Genomic DNA, 17,505 nt, shown 5'->3' on the forward strand with positions numbered 1-17,505 from the left:
GGTACTGATTGTGGATAATAAGCCATGATCACAGTGAATGGCCTACTCCTGCACCTATTGTCTATTAACAATTGAACTCACTGAAAAAACATACAACACTGCTACATATCCACTTTTTTGCAAAAGAGGACAACTTGTGCAAATGGTAAATAAAAAGTAAACAAAAACATTGGACCATGAACTGCAGAGCCCCTGAAAGTGAGCCCACGCCTGCAGAGCTCCCCCCCCCCACCCCAACCCCCGACCCCCGATCCCCGGTTGGTCTGGTGCCGAGTGAACCTGGTCCAGGTCCAGGAGCCTGATGGCTGCAGGGCGATAACAGCTCCCGACCCTGGCGATGTGGAGTCCAGGACTCCTGTACCTACTGCCCAACCGCAGTGCTGAGAAGAGAGGGAGACCAGTCAAACGCAGGGGCATATTGTTGAACACCTGTTTGCTTTCCACTCTCGGCCTCGACGATTTTAATCTGGTTTTAATCGGTGCAGAATAACGGATTTGACCGCGGTTCGTCTCCCGCCATCAGGCCTTGGTGCAGCGTTCGCTCCCAGCAACGACCGCCGTGGTCGTACCTGCGTTCTCGAGTCTCGTTCGCCCAGTCCCCCAGGAGATCACAAAAGCACTTCATTCAAAGTACATCCTTAAAAGGGAAGGTAGAGGCTGCGGACTGCACCGATCCCAGTTCAGAATAATTATATCTACTAGAAACAGGATTTAGTGTATTCCCAGCGAATACGGTGAATAAACTCTTCTCGGGCTTCCAGCCGGCTACAGGTGTCGGTTTTAACCGCCGTTTGGTAGATCAGTCGTTGACCCTTACCACTGACACACTCAGCGGCCCTGCATTCCTTGATACTGTATTCCACAACTCAGCCATTTGTAGGTGACTGGTGCTTGCCACACTTACTGCCATAGAAGAGCTGAAGTTCGGAAACAGGCCCCTCAGCACAATTAACCTATTATTCTGCCTAGTCCCATCAACCCACACCTGGACCATAGCCCTCCATACTCATCTCATCCCTGCACATCCAAATTTCTCTTCAATGTTGAAATTGAACCTGCATCCACCACTTGTGTTGGCAGTTTGTTCCACACTCTCACTACTCTCTGAGTAAATGAAGTTTCTCCATAAACATTTGACCTTTCACCCTTCACCTATGCTCTCTAGTTGTAGTATCGCCTAACCTCAGTGGAAAAAGCCTGCTTGAATTTACCCTATCTATACCCCTCATAATTTTGTACGCCTCTATCAAATCTCCCCTCATTCTCCTACACTCCAGGGAATGAAGTCCAAATCTATTCAGCCTTTCCGTATGACTCAGATCTCAAGTCCCGGCAACAATCCTTGCAAATTTTCTCTGTATCTTTCAATCTTATTGATTCTTTCCTGTAGGTAAGTAGTCAGAACTGCACACGATATTCCAAATTAGGCCTCAGTAACGTCCTATACAACTTCAACAAAACATCCCAGCTCCAGTACTCAATACTCTGATTTATGAAGCGCATGTGACAAAAGCTTTCTTCACAACTCAATCTACCCGTGACCCCACTTTCAAGAAATGATGGATCTGTATTCCCAGTCCCTCTGTTCTGCTGCACTCCTCAGTGCCCTGCTGTTCACCATGCAAGTCTGACCCTGCTTTGCAACACCTCACACTCGTCTATACTCAATCGTCTGCAAACTTGCTCCAGTTTATTATGAGTGATGTGTGTGTGTCGGGCACACAGGCATTTCCTGGGTATGCATGTGCACACGAGAGAGGTGTAAAAGTTTGCATGCACACATAGAAACATAGAAACATAGAAAATAGGTGCAGGAGTAGGCCATTCGGCCCTTCGAGCCTGCACCGCCATTTATTATGATCATGGCTGATCATCCAACTCAGAACCCAGCCTTCCCTCCATACCCCCTGACCCCTGTAGCCACAAGGGCCATATCTAACTTCCTTTTAAACATAGCTAATGAACTGGCCTCAACAGTTTGCTGTGGCAGAGAATTCCACAGATTCACCACTCTCTGTGTGAAGAAGTTTTTCCTAACCTCGGTCCTAAAAGGCTTCCCCTCTATCCTCAAACTGTGACCCCTCGTTCTAGACCTCCCCAACATCGGGAACAATCTTCCCGCATCTAGCCTGTCCAATCCCTTTAGGATCTTATACGTTTCAATCAGATCCCCCCTCAATCTTCTAAATTCCAACGAGTACAAGCCCAGTTCATCCAGTCTTTCTTCATATGAAAGACCTGCCATCCCAGGAATCAATCTGGTGAACCTTCTTTGTACTCCCTCTATGGCAAGGATGTCTTTCCTCAGATTAGGGGACCAAAACTGCACACAATACTCCAGGTGTGGTCTCACCAAGGCCTTGTACAACTGCAGTAGTACCTCCCTGCTCCTGTACTCGAATCCTCTCGCTATAAATGCCAGCATACCATTCGCCTTTTTCACCGCCTGCTGTACCTGCATGCCCACTTTCAATGACTGGTGTATAATGACACCCAGGTCTCGTTGCACCTCCCCTTTTCCTAATCGGCCACCATTCAGATAATAATCTGTTTTCCTATTTTTGCCACCAAAGTGGATAACTTCACATTTATCCACATTAAATTGCATCTGCCATGAGTTTGCCCACTCACCCAACCTATCCAAGTCATCCTGCATCCTCTTAGCATCCTCCTCACTGCTAACACTGCCACCCAGCTTCGTGTCATCCGCAAACTTGGAGATGCTGCATTTAATTCCCTCATCCAAGTCATTAATATATATTGTAAACAACTGGGGTCCCAGCACTGAGCCTTGCGGTACCCCACTAGTCACCGCCTGCCATTCTGAAAAGGTCCCGTTTATTCCCACTCTTTGCTTCCTGTCTGCTAACCAATTCTCCACCCACACCAATACCTTACCCCCAATACCGTGTGCTTTAAGTTTGCACACTAATCTCCTGTGTGGGACCTTGTCAAAAGCCTTTTGAAAATCCAAATATACCACATCCACTGGTTCTCCCCTATCCACTCTACTAGTTACATCCTCAAAAAATTCTATGAGATTCGTCAGACATGATTTTCCTTTCACAAATCCATGCTGACTTTGTCCGATCATTTCACCGCTTTCCAAATGTGCTGTTATCACATCCTTGATAACTGACTCCAGCAGTTTCCCCACCACCGACGTTAGGCTAACCGGTCTATAATTCCCCAGTTTCTCTCTCCCTCCTTTTTTAAAAAGTGGGGTTACATTAGCCACCCTCCAATCCTCAGGAACTAGTCCAGAATCTAACGAGTTTTGAAAAATTATCACTAATGCATCCACTATTTCTTGGGCCACTTCCTTAAGCACTCTGGGATGCAGACCATCTGGCCCTGGGGATTTATCTGCCTTCAATCCCTTCAATTTACCTAACACCACTTCCCTACTAACATGTATTTCGCTCAGTTCCTCCATCTCACTGGACCCTCTGTCCCTTACTATTTCTGGAAGATTATTTATGTCCTCCTTAGTGAAGACAGAACCAAAGTAATTATTCAATTGGTCTGCCATGTCCTTGCTCCCCATAATCAATTCACCTGTTTCTGTTTGCAGGGGACCTACATTTGTCTTTATCAGTCTTTTCCTTTTTACATATCTATAAAAGCTTTTACAGTCCGTTTTTATGTTCTCTGCCAGTTTTTTCTCATAATCTTTTTTCCCCTTCCTAATTAAGCCCTTTGTCCTCCTCTGCTGAACTCTGAATTTCTCCCAGTCCTCAGGTGAGCCACTTTCTCTGGCTAATTTGTATGCTACTTCTTTGGAATTGATACTATCCCTAATTTCTCTTGTCAGCCACGGGTGCACTACCTTCCTTGATTTATTCTTTTGCCAAACTGGGATGAACAATTGTTGTAGTTCATCCATGCAACCTTTAAATGCCTGCCATTGCATATCCACCGTCAATCCTTGAAGTGTCATTTGCCAGTCTATCTTAGCTAATTCACGTCTCATACCTTCAAAGTTACCCCTCTTTAAGTTCAGAACCTTTGTTTCTGAATTAACTACGTCACTCTCCATGTTAATGAAGAATTCCACCATATTATGGTCACTCTTACCCAAGGGGCCTCTCACGACAAGATCGCTAATTAACCCTTCCTCATTGCTCAAAACCCAGTCCAGAATAGCCTGCTCTCTAGTCGGTTCCTCGACATGTTGGTTCAAAAAACCATCCCGCATACATTCCAAGAAATCCTCTTCCTCAGCACCTTTACCAATTTGGTTCACCCAGTCTACATGTAGATTGAAGTCACCCATTATAACTGCTGTTCCTTTATTGCACACATTTCTAATTTCCTGTTTAATACCATCTCCGACCTCACTACTACTGTTAGGTGGCCTGTACACAACTCCCACCAGCGTCTTCTGCCCCTTAGTGTTACGCAGCTCTACCCATATCGATTCCACATCTTCCCGGCTTATGTCCTTCCTTTCTATTGCGTTAATCTCTTTTTTAACCAGCAACGCCACCCCACCTCCCCTTCCTTCATGTCTATCCCTCCTGAATATTGAATATCCCTGAACGTTGAGCTCCCATCCCTGGTCACCCTGGAGCCATGTCTCTGTGATCCCAACTATATCATAATCATTAATAACAATCTGCACTTTCAATTCATCCACCTTATTACGAATGCTCCTTGCATTGACACATAAAGCCTTCAGGCGCTCTTTTACAACTCTCTTAGCCCTTTTTAATGCTTGCCCTGGATTTGTCGGCCTGCCACTTTTACTTTTCCCCTTTGTACTTTTTGTTTCTACGCTCACTTTACACCCCTCTGTCTCTCTGCACTGGTTCCCATCCCTCTGTTGTGAACTAACCTCCTCACACCTAGCCGCTTTAATTTGATTCCCACCCCCCAACCATTCTAGTTTAAAGTCACCTCAGTAGCCCCCGCTAATCTCCCTGCCAGGATATTGGTCCCCCTAGGATTTAAGTGTAACCCGTCCTTTTTGTACAGGTCACACCTGCGCCAAAAGAGGTCCCAATGATCCAAAAACTTGAATCCCTGCCCCCTGCTCCAATCCCTCAGCCACGCATTTATCCTCCACCTCATCGCATTCCTACTCTCACTGTCGCGTGGCACAGGCAGTAATCCCGAGATTACTACCTTTGCAGTCCTTTTTCTCAACTCCCTTCCTAGCTCCCTATATTCTTCTTTCAGGACCTCATCCCTTTTCCTACCTATGTCATTGTGGCATCTGCACACGAGTGCACGTGTATAATATGTGAGCGTGCGTTTGCACGTGTGGCATAGGCATGCATGTGAAGGAGGTTGGAAACGAGAAGCATGTGGGCAAAGGAGGTCATAAACACAGGAGATTCTGCGGCTTCTGGAAACCTAGGGCAACACACACAAAACACAGGAGGGACTCTGAAGGTCAGGCAGCATCTATGGAGAGCAATGAAGTGCTCACGTTTCAGGCTGACGCCCTTCTCCCAGACTGGGAAGAAGGCAGAATAAGGAGGAGGGTGGAGGGGAGGAGTGCCAGCTGACAGGTGAGACCAGGTGAGGGGGACGGTGGGTGGGTGTAGGGGAGGGGGAACGAAGTGAGAAGCCGGAAGATGATAGGTGGAAAGGGTAAAGGGACGAGGAGGAAGAAATTTGATGGGAGAGTGAACCGTGGCAGAAAGGGAAGGAGGAGAGGCATCAGAGGGAGGTGATGGGCAGGTGAGGCAAGAGAGGGTGTGAGGGGAGCCAGAATGGGGAAGGGGAAAAGAGAGGAGAGGGAGGGGGAGAAATTACGGGAAGGGTAGAAAAGCAGATGTTCATGCTGTCAAGTTGGAGGCTACCCAGATGGAATGTGAGAGGTTGCTCCTTCAACCTGAGAGTGGTGTAGAGGAGACGTGCAGAGGGGAAACGGGAAGTAGAGTTACCACTGGGAGATCCTGGCTGTTGCAATGAATGTGGCGCCATGTTCAGAGGGGGTGAAGTTGTCACTAACGGTCCTACCCGTCTCTCTTCTCTCTCTAGTTCTTCATCATACTGCTCCTGATCCTTCTGGTTGAAGTCATAGCTGCCATCATCCTCTTTTTCTATGAGAAGCAGGTATGTCTGAGGGATGGAGGCATGCCAAGTAATTGGGGTACAGCACAGTGGCCACGTTTTCCCATGGAAATGTGGCCAAATGATCACAAGTAATCGATGGTGGAAATCCATTGGCACCAAAGCCATTTGCAGCTGGATTTCAGGCATGTGTTGATGCGTTAACATAGCAGCTGTGTTTTAGCTTAATTTATTGTCCTCCTCTGGGACTCTGGACCAGACCTATCCTCTTCTGGGACTGCCCAGTGGGCCAGGTAACCTCCTCATTCCCTCCACACCACTCTCTGTCCCAGTCTGTCACTGTCCATATGCACACCTCATTATCTGTCAAACCTCATCACTCTCCAGCTCATCGTTCCAACCTCATCCTATCACTCTCTGTCCCGCCACTCTCCGCCCCGTCACTCTCTGACACTTCACTCTGTGACCCATCTCTCCCTGACCAATCGCCTCTGTGTCCATTTGGTGCATGGGAACTGCCCATTCACTTCACTGTTGAACTCCCTGCAACAGGGTGGCTGTATGGTTGATGATGGTTTCACACAGATTGTTGCATACGTAATGAAAGAGCTGGCAGTGCCAGTAACCCCATGACCACCATGTCTCTTGTCCTGCAGATAGACAGCTACATCGAAAAAGACATGAAGAAGGCACTGGACGAACTTCAAACAAGAAACAACACAGAACTGTGGGATGAAATCCAAGAAAGAGTAAGCTAAAGTTGCCACAAGAGTGGTCAGCATCAGAGAAAATGTAATTAAAATTCATCACTACACTGAGTCCTGCCCTGAAATCGTGTGTAAGCAGGAACCCTGACTTACACTGTTTGGACAGTGCAGGACCTAGGGATTGGAATTGGAATTGGTTCATTATGGTCACATGGTCAAATCATAGCGATTGGGTCAATCAGAGGATAAACTGGTGGGCTTGCTCCTGGGCCTGGGAGACAGAGTGCGGACAAGTGAAAAGTTGCAGACAGAGTTGAAGGAAAATTCACAGATTGAGTCAGTGGAGAAGGGAGAAGTGTAGACAGGGTCCGTGGAGAAGGGGGAAGTGTAGACGGGGTCCGTGGAGAAGGGAGAAGTGTAGACAGGGTCCGTGGAGAAGGGAGAAGTGTAGACAAGGTCCGTGGAGAAGGGGGAAGTGTTGACGGGGTCCGTGGAGAAGGGAGAAGTGTAGACAGGGTCCGTGGAGAAGGGGGAAGTGTAGACAGGGTCCATGGAGAAGGGGAAAGTGTAGACAGGGTCTGTGGAGAAGGGGGATGTGTAGACACAGTCCGTGGAGAAGGGGGAAGTGCAGACGGGGTCCATGGAGAAGGGGGAAGTGTAGACGGGGTCCATGGAGAAGGGGGAAGTGTAGACAGGGTCCGTGGAGAAGGGGGAAGTGTAGACAGGGTCCGTGGAGAAGGGGGAAGTGTTGATGGGGTCCATGGAGAAGGGGGAAGTGTAGACACAGTCCATGGAGAAGGGGGAAGTGTAGACAGGGTCCATGGAGAAGGGGAAAGTGTAGACAGGGTCCGTGGAGAAGGGGGAAGTGTAGACAGGGTCCGTGGAGAAGGGAGAAGTGTTGATGGGGTCCATGGAGAAGGGGGAAGTGTAGACACAGTCCATGGAGAAGGGGGAAGTGTTGACAGGGTCCATGGAGAAGGGGAAAGTGTAGACAGGGTCTGTGGAGAAGGGGGAAGTGTAGACAGGGTTCGTGGAGAAGGGGGAAGTGGAGACACAGTCCGTGGAGAAGGACGAAGTGTAGACGGGGTCCGTGGAGAAGGGGGAAGTATGGACACGGTCCATGGAGAAGGGGGAAGTGTAGACGGGGTCCGTGGAGTAGGTGGAAGTGGAGACACAGTCCGTGGAGAAGGGGGAAGTGTAGACGGGGTCCATAGAGAAGGGGCAAGTGTTGACAGGGTCCATGGAGAAGGGGGAAGTGTAGACGGGGTCAGTGGAGAAGGGGGAAGTGTAGACACAGTCCGTGGAGTAGGTGGAAGTGGAGACACAGTCCGTGGAGAAGGGGGAAGTGTAGACGGGGTCCATAGAGAAGGGGGAAGTGTTGACAGGGTCCATGGAGAAGGGGGAAGTGTAGACGGGGTCAGTGGAGAAGGGGGAAGTGTAGACACGGTCCGTGGAGTAGGTGGAAGTGTAGACGGGGTCCATGGAGAACGGGGAAGTGTTGACGGGGTCCGTGGAGAAGGGGGAAGTGTAGACATGGTCCGTGGAGTAGGTGGAAGTGTAGACGGGGTCCATGGAGAAGGGGGAAGTGTAGACGGGGTCCGTGGAGAAGGGGGAAGTGTTGACGGGGTCCGTGGAGTAGGTGGAAGTGTAGATGGGGTCCGTGGAGAAGGGGGAAGTGTAGACAGGGTCCGTACAGAAGGAGGAAGTGTAGACACGGTCCGTGGAGAAGGGGGAAGTGTAGACAGGGTCCGTGGAGAAGGGGGAAGTGTTGATGGGGTCCATGGAGAAGGGGGAAGTGTAGACAGGGTCCGTGGAGAAAGGGGAAGTGTTGACGGGGTCCGTGGAGAAGGGGGAAGTGTAGATGGGGTCCGTGGAGAAGGGGGAAGTGTAGACAGGGTCCGTACAGAAGGGGGAAGTGTAGACGGGGTCCGTGGAAAAGGGGGAAGTGTAGACAGGGTCCATGGAGAAGGGGGAAGTGAGACACAGTCCGTGGAGAAGCGGGATGTGTAGACGGGGTCTGTGGAAAAGGGGGAAGTGTTGACGGGGTCCGTGGAAAAGGGGGAAGTGTAGACGGGGTCCGTTCAGAAGGGGGAAGTGTAGACAGGGTCCATGGAGGGAAGGGTGATTTGCATGATGAAATTAGTCTCAACTATACTCCTGCTGCAAGTCAAGGGGAAGGAACGTCGACTCAGACCATGAGAGGCCCGCATCGGGCATTTTCATGCCTTACAAGGCGCTCATTGGAAGTCTGTGTGGGACACCACATCTCACACAGACTAGAGCAATGTGTGATTAAGTGCACAAACACGAGGAATTCTGCAGATGCTGGAAATTCAAGCTACACACATCAAAGTTGCTGGTGAATGCAGCAGGCCAGGCAGCATCTCTAGGAAGAGGTATAATCGACGTTTCGGGCCGAGATCCTTCGTCAGGACTAACTGAAAGAAGAGATAGTAAGAGATTTGAAAGTGGGAGGGGGAGGGGGAGATCCAAAATGATAGGAGAAGACAGGAGGGGGAGGGATGGAGCCAAGAGCTGGATGGGTGATTGGCAAAAGGGATATGAGAGGATCATGGGACAGGAGGCCCAGGGACAAGGAAAGGTCGGGGGAGAACCCAGAGGATGGGCAAGGGGTATAGTGAGAGGGACAGAGGGAGAAAAAGGAAAGTGAGAGAAAGAATGTGTGTATATAAATAAATAATGGATGCAGTACGAGGGGGAGGTGGGGCATTAGCGGAGGTTTGAGAAGTCAATGTTCATGCCATCAGGTTGGAGGCTACCCAGACGGAATATAAGGTATTGTTCCTCCAACCTGAGTGCTAGGAATAGTGCTGAGTGCTTAGTGCCACCCCACTAGGAATAGGGTTCCCCTGGTCCTCACCTACCACCCCACCAGCCTCCGGGTCCAATATATTATTCTCTGTAACTTCCGCCACCTCCAACGGGATCCCACAACTAAGCACATCTTTCCCTCCCCCCCCCGCTTTCCGCAGGGATCGCTCCCTACGCGACTCCCTTGTCCATTCGTGCCCCCCATCCCTCCCCACTGATCTCCTTCCTGGCACTTATCCATGTAAGCGGAACAAGTGCTACACATGCCCTTACACTTCCTCCCTCACTACCATTCAGGGCCCCAAACAGTCCTTCCAGGTGAGGTGACACTTCACCTGTGAGTCGGCTGGGGTGATATACTGCGTCCGGTGCTCCCGATGTGGCCTCCTATATATTAGCGAGACCCGGCGCAGACTGGGAGGTCGTTTCGCTGAACACCTACGCTCTGTCCGCCAGAGAAAGCAGGATCTCCCAGTGGCCACACATTTTAATTCCACGTCCCATTCCCATTCCGACATGTCTATCCACGGCCTCCTCTACTGTAAAGATGAAACCATACTCAGGTTGGAGGAACAACACCTTATATTTCGTCTGGGTAGCCTCCAACCTGATGGCATGAACATTGACTTCTCAAACTTCCGCTAATGCCCCACCTCCCCCTCGTACCCCATCTGTTATTTATTTATATACACACATTCTTTCTCTCACTCTCCTTTTTCTCCCTCTGTCCCTCTCACTATACCCCTTGCCCATCTGGGTCCCCCCCCCCCTTTTCCTTCTCCCTGGACCTCCTGTCCCATGATCCTCTCATATCCCTTTTGCCAATCACCTGTCCAGCTCTTGGCTCCATCCCTCCCCCTCCTGTCTTCTCCTATCATTTTGGATCTCCCCCTCCCCCTCCCACTTTCAAATCTCTTACTATCTCTTCTTTCAGTCAGTTCTGATGAAGGGTCTCGGCCCGAAACGTCGACTGTACCTCTTCCTAGAGATGCTGCCTGGCCTGCTGCGTTCACCAGCAACTTTGATGTGTGTTGTGTGATTAAATGCCTTGCTCAAGGGCACAAACACGCTGCCACAGCTGAGGCTCAAACTAGCGACCTTGAGATAACTAGATGTGTGGAGCATGTGGCCAAGTGATTAAGGTGTTCGCCTAGTTATCTCTAGTTGCAAGTCAAGAGCAGCTTGAAAACTTTGACGTGAGGTCCTGGTGTCAGTCACTATTGAGGCTTGAGGTATGCAATGGTTCAGTGCTTCCTGGTCACACACCAGGACCCTTCCCCCTGCGAGAAACATGACCGTGCTCACGCTGAGAGGCACCAAGCCACACCACAAGTACCCTGTGCCTCATTTCACTCCCGTGAGGGCGCTGCCTCGAGCCCATCCCTTCAGAAGCCTCTGACTCCCCCACATATCCCTCCGCTCCCTCAAACTAGCACTCTCTCTCTCATATTTGGGTCGTTGCTTCACTTCCTAGTCTGTGGCAGCACTCTTACAAGAGCCATTCCTCTGGGCAGTGCTATGAAAGAGTGCCAAGACGATGGCAGTTTCAGAAGTAGGTTCAGGCTCTGGTTAGGATTATAGTTAGCAGTCCAATCTGAAAGGGATTAGGCTTTGGGTCAGGGCGTTAATATGTGGGCAGTGGGAAAATGATCCCTCTTCTGCTTATCAATCTCATTACTGGAGATTCAGTATCAATGGACATGGCCACTTTGATCTGGCCCATGCTTTCATTCACCTGGTCTAACACAATTTGCTTTCTCGGTGTCTGTACCTATTTGTCATTTCACTTCTGAAGAGTGGGAGATTGGTGATAGGTGTTGTTGAATATTTGTGTGTGGAAGCGTGGTCAGTGTGTTTGGGGTCGTGACCTTGTTTAGGATTATGTATGTGTGGGGTGCAAGGTGAAGGGGCTTAGGGTCAGGAGCTGTTTAGTGGGGTGCTGAGGGTTAATGGGGAGTTGTTTAGGGGATGGGTGTACTTATAGGGGACGTTAAGGGTTATGGGTGTGTTTAGGGTCTGGGGTGTTGCTTTGGTTAGGGAATGCATTAGGTTTCGGTCTTCGACATTCCAAAGATGTTTAGTAAGTATTAAGTCTAATGAGTTGTGGGCACATTATGTTGGCCCCGGTAACACGGGAGTACCCCCTGCACAATCCCCACTGATTCCTTTTGACACAAATGACACCCTTCACTGTATGTTTCGACGTTCTGATGTGCACGTGACAAAGAAAGAGCTTTACCTTTAAGTATTGTAGTCAACTTCAACATTTGTACTGTCCGCTTACAATCAGAGTATCCATCGTTGACGTGCAAATTCCCCAGGGATTTTCCTCAAAACTTAGAGTGAATGCGGGTGTAACCGCAAGAAAACTCCCTCCAATATCTAACTAGCAAGCCAGTGAGAACGCAGAAAAATTATCAACGTCATTTTAATTCCTATTCCCATTCCCACTCCAACATGTCAGTCCTTTGCTTACCTTACTGCCATGATGAGGCCACTCTTGGGCTGGAGGAGCAACACCTCATATTCTGTCTAGATAGATTCCAACCTGATGACGTAAACATCCATATGCCTATCTAGGAATCTCTTAAATGCCCCTAATGTATCTGTCCCCACCACCAAAGTTCAAAGTCAATCATTATCAAAGTACCTATGTCAGCACATACAACCCTAAGATTCATTTCTTCGCAGTACATACCAAGATGTACAATAGGATTAATGAAAAAATGCACACAGCAAGATGGAAAACCAATGTGCAAAAGACAACAACCTGTGAAAACACAAACAGAAAAAAGTAGTAAATAAATAAACAATAAATATCAAGAACATGGGATGAAGAGTCCTTCAAAGTGAGTCCATAAGTTGTGGGAACAGTTCAGTGTTGGGGTGAGTGACGTTATCCCCTCTGGTTCGAGAGCCTGATGGTTGAGGGGTGATAACTGTTCCTGAATCTGATAGTGTGAGCCCTGAGGCTCCTGTACTTCCTTCATGATGGCAATGGCAAGAGAGAGAATCTCTGACTGTGGCAATTGTGGGCATAAACACTGAAGTTGGTTGAAAGCTAGAATAAGTACAAGAATGAACTTAAGTTAGCCAAGAGCACACATAGGAGGAAGTTGTGAACTGTGCAGCTGTTTATATGAGGGTAACTTTAGAGTCATAGAATACTACAGCACAGGCCTTTTGGTCCATCTAGTCCATGCTGAACTATTAATTTGCCTATTCTCATTGACCCACATCTAGACCACATCCCTCCCATCCTTGTACCTATCCAAAATTCTCTTGAACACAACAATCGACCTTGCATTCACCACTTGTGCTGGCAGCTCATTCCCCACTCTCACTGCCCTCTGCGTGAAGAAGTTTCCCATCAGGTTTCCCTTAAATATTTCACCTTTCACCCTTAACCCATGACCTGTGGTTGTGGTCCTACCCAAGCTCAGTGGAAAAAGCCTTCTTGCATTTACCCTATCTATACCCCTCCTAATTTTGTATGCCTCTGTCAAATCTCTCCTCAACCTTCTATATTCCAAGAAATAACACCCTAACCTATTCAACCTTTCCCTATAATTCAGGTCCTCAAGTCCCAGCAACATCTTTGTCAATTTTCTCTATATTCTTTCAACCTTATTTATATCTTTTCTGTAGGCAGGTGACTAAAACTGGACACACTTAGGCCTCACTAATGTCTTATACAACTTCAGCAGAACATTCTATCTCCTGTACTCAATGCATTGATTCATGAAGGCCAAGGTGACAAAAGCTTTCTTTCCAACCCTCTTTACCTGTGTTGCCACTTTTAATGTGTAATCCATCTGTATTCCTCGAACCCTTTGTTCTACCACACTCCTCGGTGTCCTGCAGTTCACTGTGTGAGACCTACGCTGGTTGGTCCTACTGAACTGCAGTACCTCACACTGGTCTGCATTAAGTTCCATCTGCAATTTTTCAGCCCATTTTTCCAGCTGCTCCAGCTCCCGCTGTAAGCTCTGATAGTCTTCCTCGCTGTCCTGTACACCCCCAGCCTTGCAAATTTGCTGATCCAGTTAACCACATTATTACCGTCATCTTGATTTTGTTGTATCCTGTCTCCTCTTAGTTGAAGTGCTGTGGCGTTGTGAACTCTACCGACTGGGGCAATAAGATCCCCGAGTCCTGTTGTTCAGTCAAACCCTGCACCTCCAAAAACTACTTTTCCAAGGTGAGAAGAACGAATGATCTCTTTTGCATTTGGACCAGTGTTGTGCCTCTGTGACAAGTCAATCAGTACTAGATGAGTGGTGCTTTCAAACTATTGTCTGACCTTTGAAAACTTAAGGAAGAGTTAAGGTATTTAATTACTGGGCTGGGGGAATAAAGAGCTAAATCAGTTTATTATCATTAACTTAATTTTTGCAATTTGCTGTTTTGTGGCAGTGGTACATTGCAGTACATAAAAATCGCTATAAGTTACAATAAATTGAGCTAAAGAGGAGTAATGATGTCGTGTACATGGGTTCATTGTTCAGAAAACTGATGGTGGAGGGGAAGAAGCTGTTCCTAACATTGAGTGTGTATGTTTCGTGTGTACCTCATCCTTGATGGTATTAATGAGAAGAGGGCATGTGCAGCAGACTCATTGGTCTGAATGGCCTAATTATTCGTTTTCAATAAGTCCATTTCATTTCAAAGAATGTATCCAAAATACAACCTGAAATTCTTACTCTCCCCAGACATCCTCGAAACAGAAGAAAAACCCCCAAACAATGACTGACAGAAAAAAGGTGTAAGAATCCTGAGGCCCCCTCCCCTCCCCCAAATTATTCTCACATAAAGCATCATCATTCCCACCACCCACAGCAAAGCCCCCAAGGAGAGACCACAGTCTACTGTCCATCAAAAACTAACTGTTCACTCCAACATTTTGACATCCCACAGGCTCTCCCTCTCTCTCACTAACAAAGGAGAGACAGATAGCACTCCTTCCACAGTGATGTCTTGGGTGGTGATGTTTCTTTCTGATAGCAGCCATCTTCTTCGGGCACTACCATTTGAAGATGCCCATGATGGTGGGTAGGGTTGTGCTCGTGATGCAGCTGCTTGAGCCGACAACCGTCTACAACCTCTTGTGCTCTTGTGCATCGGAGTTTCCATACCAGATGGTGGATACAATCAGTTAGAATGCTTTCCATGATACATCTGTAGAAATTTGCTGTCTTTGGTGACGTACCAATTGTCTTCACACTCTGAATGAAATATAGGTACGGCTGTGCCTTCTTTGTTGTTGCACCAATATGTAGAGCCCAGGATATTGACACCCGGGAAATTGCTCACCCATTCCACTGCCAATCCCTCGATAAGGACTCAAACATGCATGTAGAATATCTTCCTCTCCACCAATGCTCTGTTTTGCACTACTTATTTAATTTATTATATACATGTATTTATCGCAATTTACAGTTTATGTTATTATGGATTGCAATGTACTGCTGCCACAAAACAACAAATTTCATGACATATGCCAGTGATATTAAACCTGATTCTCATTCGGAGTTCTTGCTTCTGCTGAAACTGAACAGTTTGACTTTCATGTCAGGTTATTGCTGGTTTGTTTCCTCTCTCTAGATGATCTCAGGGGTTTTGCAGACACTGTTGACTGAGGAAAGACAACTTGCATTTGCCTTGCAGAGGAACAGTTTCTGAAATCCTTGTCCTTCTGATTCACAGGGTTGTTACGGCCTGATCCGGGACTGGTTTGAGTCAAACTTTCTAATTGTTGGAGTTGTTATCATCTGTTTGTCAATAATCCAGGTAAAGCTGTCACAACTTGCAGGAATGAAGGGTTAGATTCAAGATTCAAGATTGTTTAATGCCATTTCCAGTACAGAAATGTAAAGACAATGGTTACTCCAGATCCCATGCAACACAAAAAAACACAATATGATGAAGAACACAATAATAACAAACACAATAAATATAAATACATATGATATCTTATACATGTAGATCGATTGTGCATAAAGTAACACTGGGCACAGGAGTGTCCGTACATAGGGTGACTGACAGGAAAAGATAAAGTCCTGGTGGTTGGGGGTGTGAAGGGCTGGGTTAGTGGGTGGAGGTGTTGATCAGCCTTACCGTTTGGGGTAAGTAACTGTTTTTGAGTTTGATCCTCCTGGTGCGGATGCTATGTAGCCTCCTTCCTGATGGGAGTGGGACAAACAGTCTATGATCAGGGTGGGTGGGATATTTCATGACAAAACTGGCCCTTTTCTGGAACATTTCCATATATATGTCCTTGGCCGTGCCTTCCTGTCTACCACGATGCAGTTTCCACACCGAGCAGTGAAGCAGCTTGTTAGGATGCTCTCTACTGCACATCTGCAGAATGACATGAGTATGGACATGCAAAGTCCAGCTCTCTTCAGTCTCCTCAGAAAGTAGAGACGTTGGTGAGCTTTCCTGACTCTGTAGGATGAGCTCTGGGACCATGAGAGGTTGTGTGCGATGTGCTGAACTCTCAGTACTTTGGAGCTATCATTTTGGCACTGTTGTGGACAGGACCTGCCTGAGGAAACTCAGAAGCTTGCTTCTCACGTGTTATGCAGTCTTTCCTAAAATGGCCACACCATTTAGTGTAAACAGCCCATTGTACAGAACATAATGATCTTGATGAAGGGTCTCAGCCCAAAATATCGACTTTTTATTGCTTTGCATAGATGCTGCCTGACCTGCAGAGTTCCTCCAGCATTTTGTGGCTGTGGTACAAAACACAATTTTGTTTTGGTCTTCCTAGCAATGGGTGTTGACCTTCCATTCTCTATCCAAAGATTAATCATGCTGAGAGGCTGGGATCAAATGCAATTAAATACACCAGAGGTGCAGATCAGTGGAAGCAAACTGAAGACCGATCAGGAAGAACGTTGGTATCGATAGGCGAAAGTCATGCAGTTATATTTTCACACAGGGTGGTAGGTACCTGGAATGCACTGCCAGTGGTAGAGACAGAAACATTAGGTGCTTTTAAGAGATATTTAGATGGGCAAAGAGGAAAATGGAAGAACAGGGATATTGTGTGGACAGAAAGGATTAGTTTAGTTGGCGATATAATTGGTTTGGTGCAACGCGGTGGTCTGGAGAGCCTATTCCTCTGCTGTACTGTTCTATGTTCTGTGTTCCAGGTGCTTGGCATGTCCTTTGCCATGACGCTCTACTGCCACATCTGTAACAACTACAAGTCATACGGCGATTAAACCTGATGCCACCACCGCCCCCAGCGAGGAAGCCCCCACCCTCACCCTCTGCGGGCTTGTAAATGTATCTATGATTGTGGGCTCTGCTCTTCTGATGACTTGGACTTTGTCTGTTTACCATGCTCGCACTGACGAGGTGGTGCATGTGGTCCACCTACACAAGGCATGCAATGGTCCCACCACTCCGTCATCTCACACTCTCTCGCAGCACCTCCTCATGGAGCCATTCTCTGGTCAAGCAGGCTGCCTTGCCCTTTGTAATTTTTTTTTGAGACACCTCCAGAAGCTTTGCAGTTCTACATCACGACTTGGATAAGCAATGGGCAGCCCTCTCGGAACTCTCACAGAAGAGCTAACGTTGCATGGAGTGACAGCCATAAAACGCTAGGGGAACTCGGAAGTCAGGAGAGGAATAAACAGTTGAAGTTTCAGGCAGAGACCCTTCATCAGGACTTCCTCCAGCATTCTGTGGGTGTTGCTCTGGATTTCCAACATCTGCAAAACCTCCTGTGTTTATGATTATGTGGAATGCGCAGCACAGAAAAAGGACCTACTAGAATGTTTCGTCCACAATTGTCCTTATTTCCTTCATCTCCCTAAAATGTCCTCCTATTCCTCTCTCCCTTCTATTTCTCAAACATCCTCTTAAACCCATCTGTTCACCACAGCTGACAAGTTCCACGTTCTGCGTGGTGCGCTCCCTACTAATG

At 47.7% G+C, this 17,505-nt stretch overlaps 1 protein-coding gene across 4 annotated transcripts in view; it reads left to right on the forward strand.

The window, feature by feature from the left end:
• Window positions 1–17,436, forward strand: part of LOC134344234 (leukocyte surface antigen CD53-like) — a 49,868-nt gene extending 32,432 nt beyond the window's left edge. For 3 of the 4 annotated variants that reach the window (XM_063043690.1, XM_063043692.1, XM_063043691.1), the window contains exons 4-8: window positions 5,992–6,066; window positions 6,681–6,773; window positions 13,663–13,764; window positions 15,270–15,353; window positions 16,724–17,436. In XM_063043690.1, coding sequence (XP_062899760.1) covers window positions 5,992–6,066; window positions 6,681–6,773; window positions 13,663–13,764; window positions 15,270–15,353; window positions 16,724–16,795 — 426 coding nt within the window. In that variant the 3' untranslated portion in view covers window positions 16,796–17,436. The remainder of the gene's footprint in view (window positions 1–5,991; window positions 6,067–6,680; window positions 6,774–13,662; window positions 13,765–15,269; window positions 15,354–16,723) is intronic. The other variant, XM_063043693.1, reaches the window with a different exon arrangement.
• The last annotated feature ends 69 nt before the right edge of the window (window positions 17,437–17,505 follow it).

This window comes from Mobula hypostoma, chromosome 3, assembly GCF_963921235.1.
Source record: "Mobula hypostoma chromosome 3, sMobHyp1.1, whole genome shotgun sequence".
Classification (NCBI taxonomy): Eukaryota; Metazoa; Chordata; class Chondrichthyes; order Myliobatiformes; family Myliobatidae; genus Mobula; species Mobula hypostoma.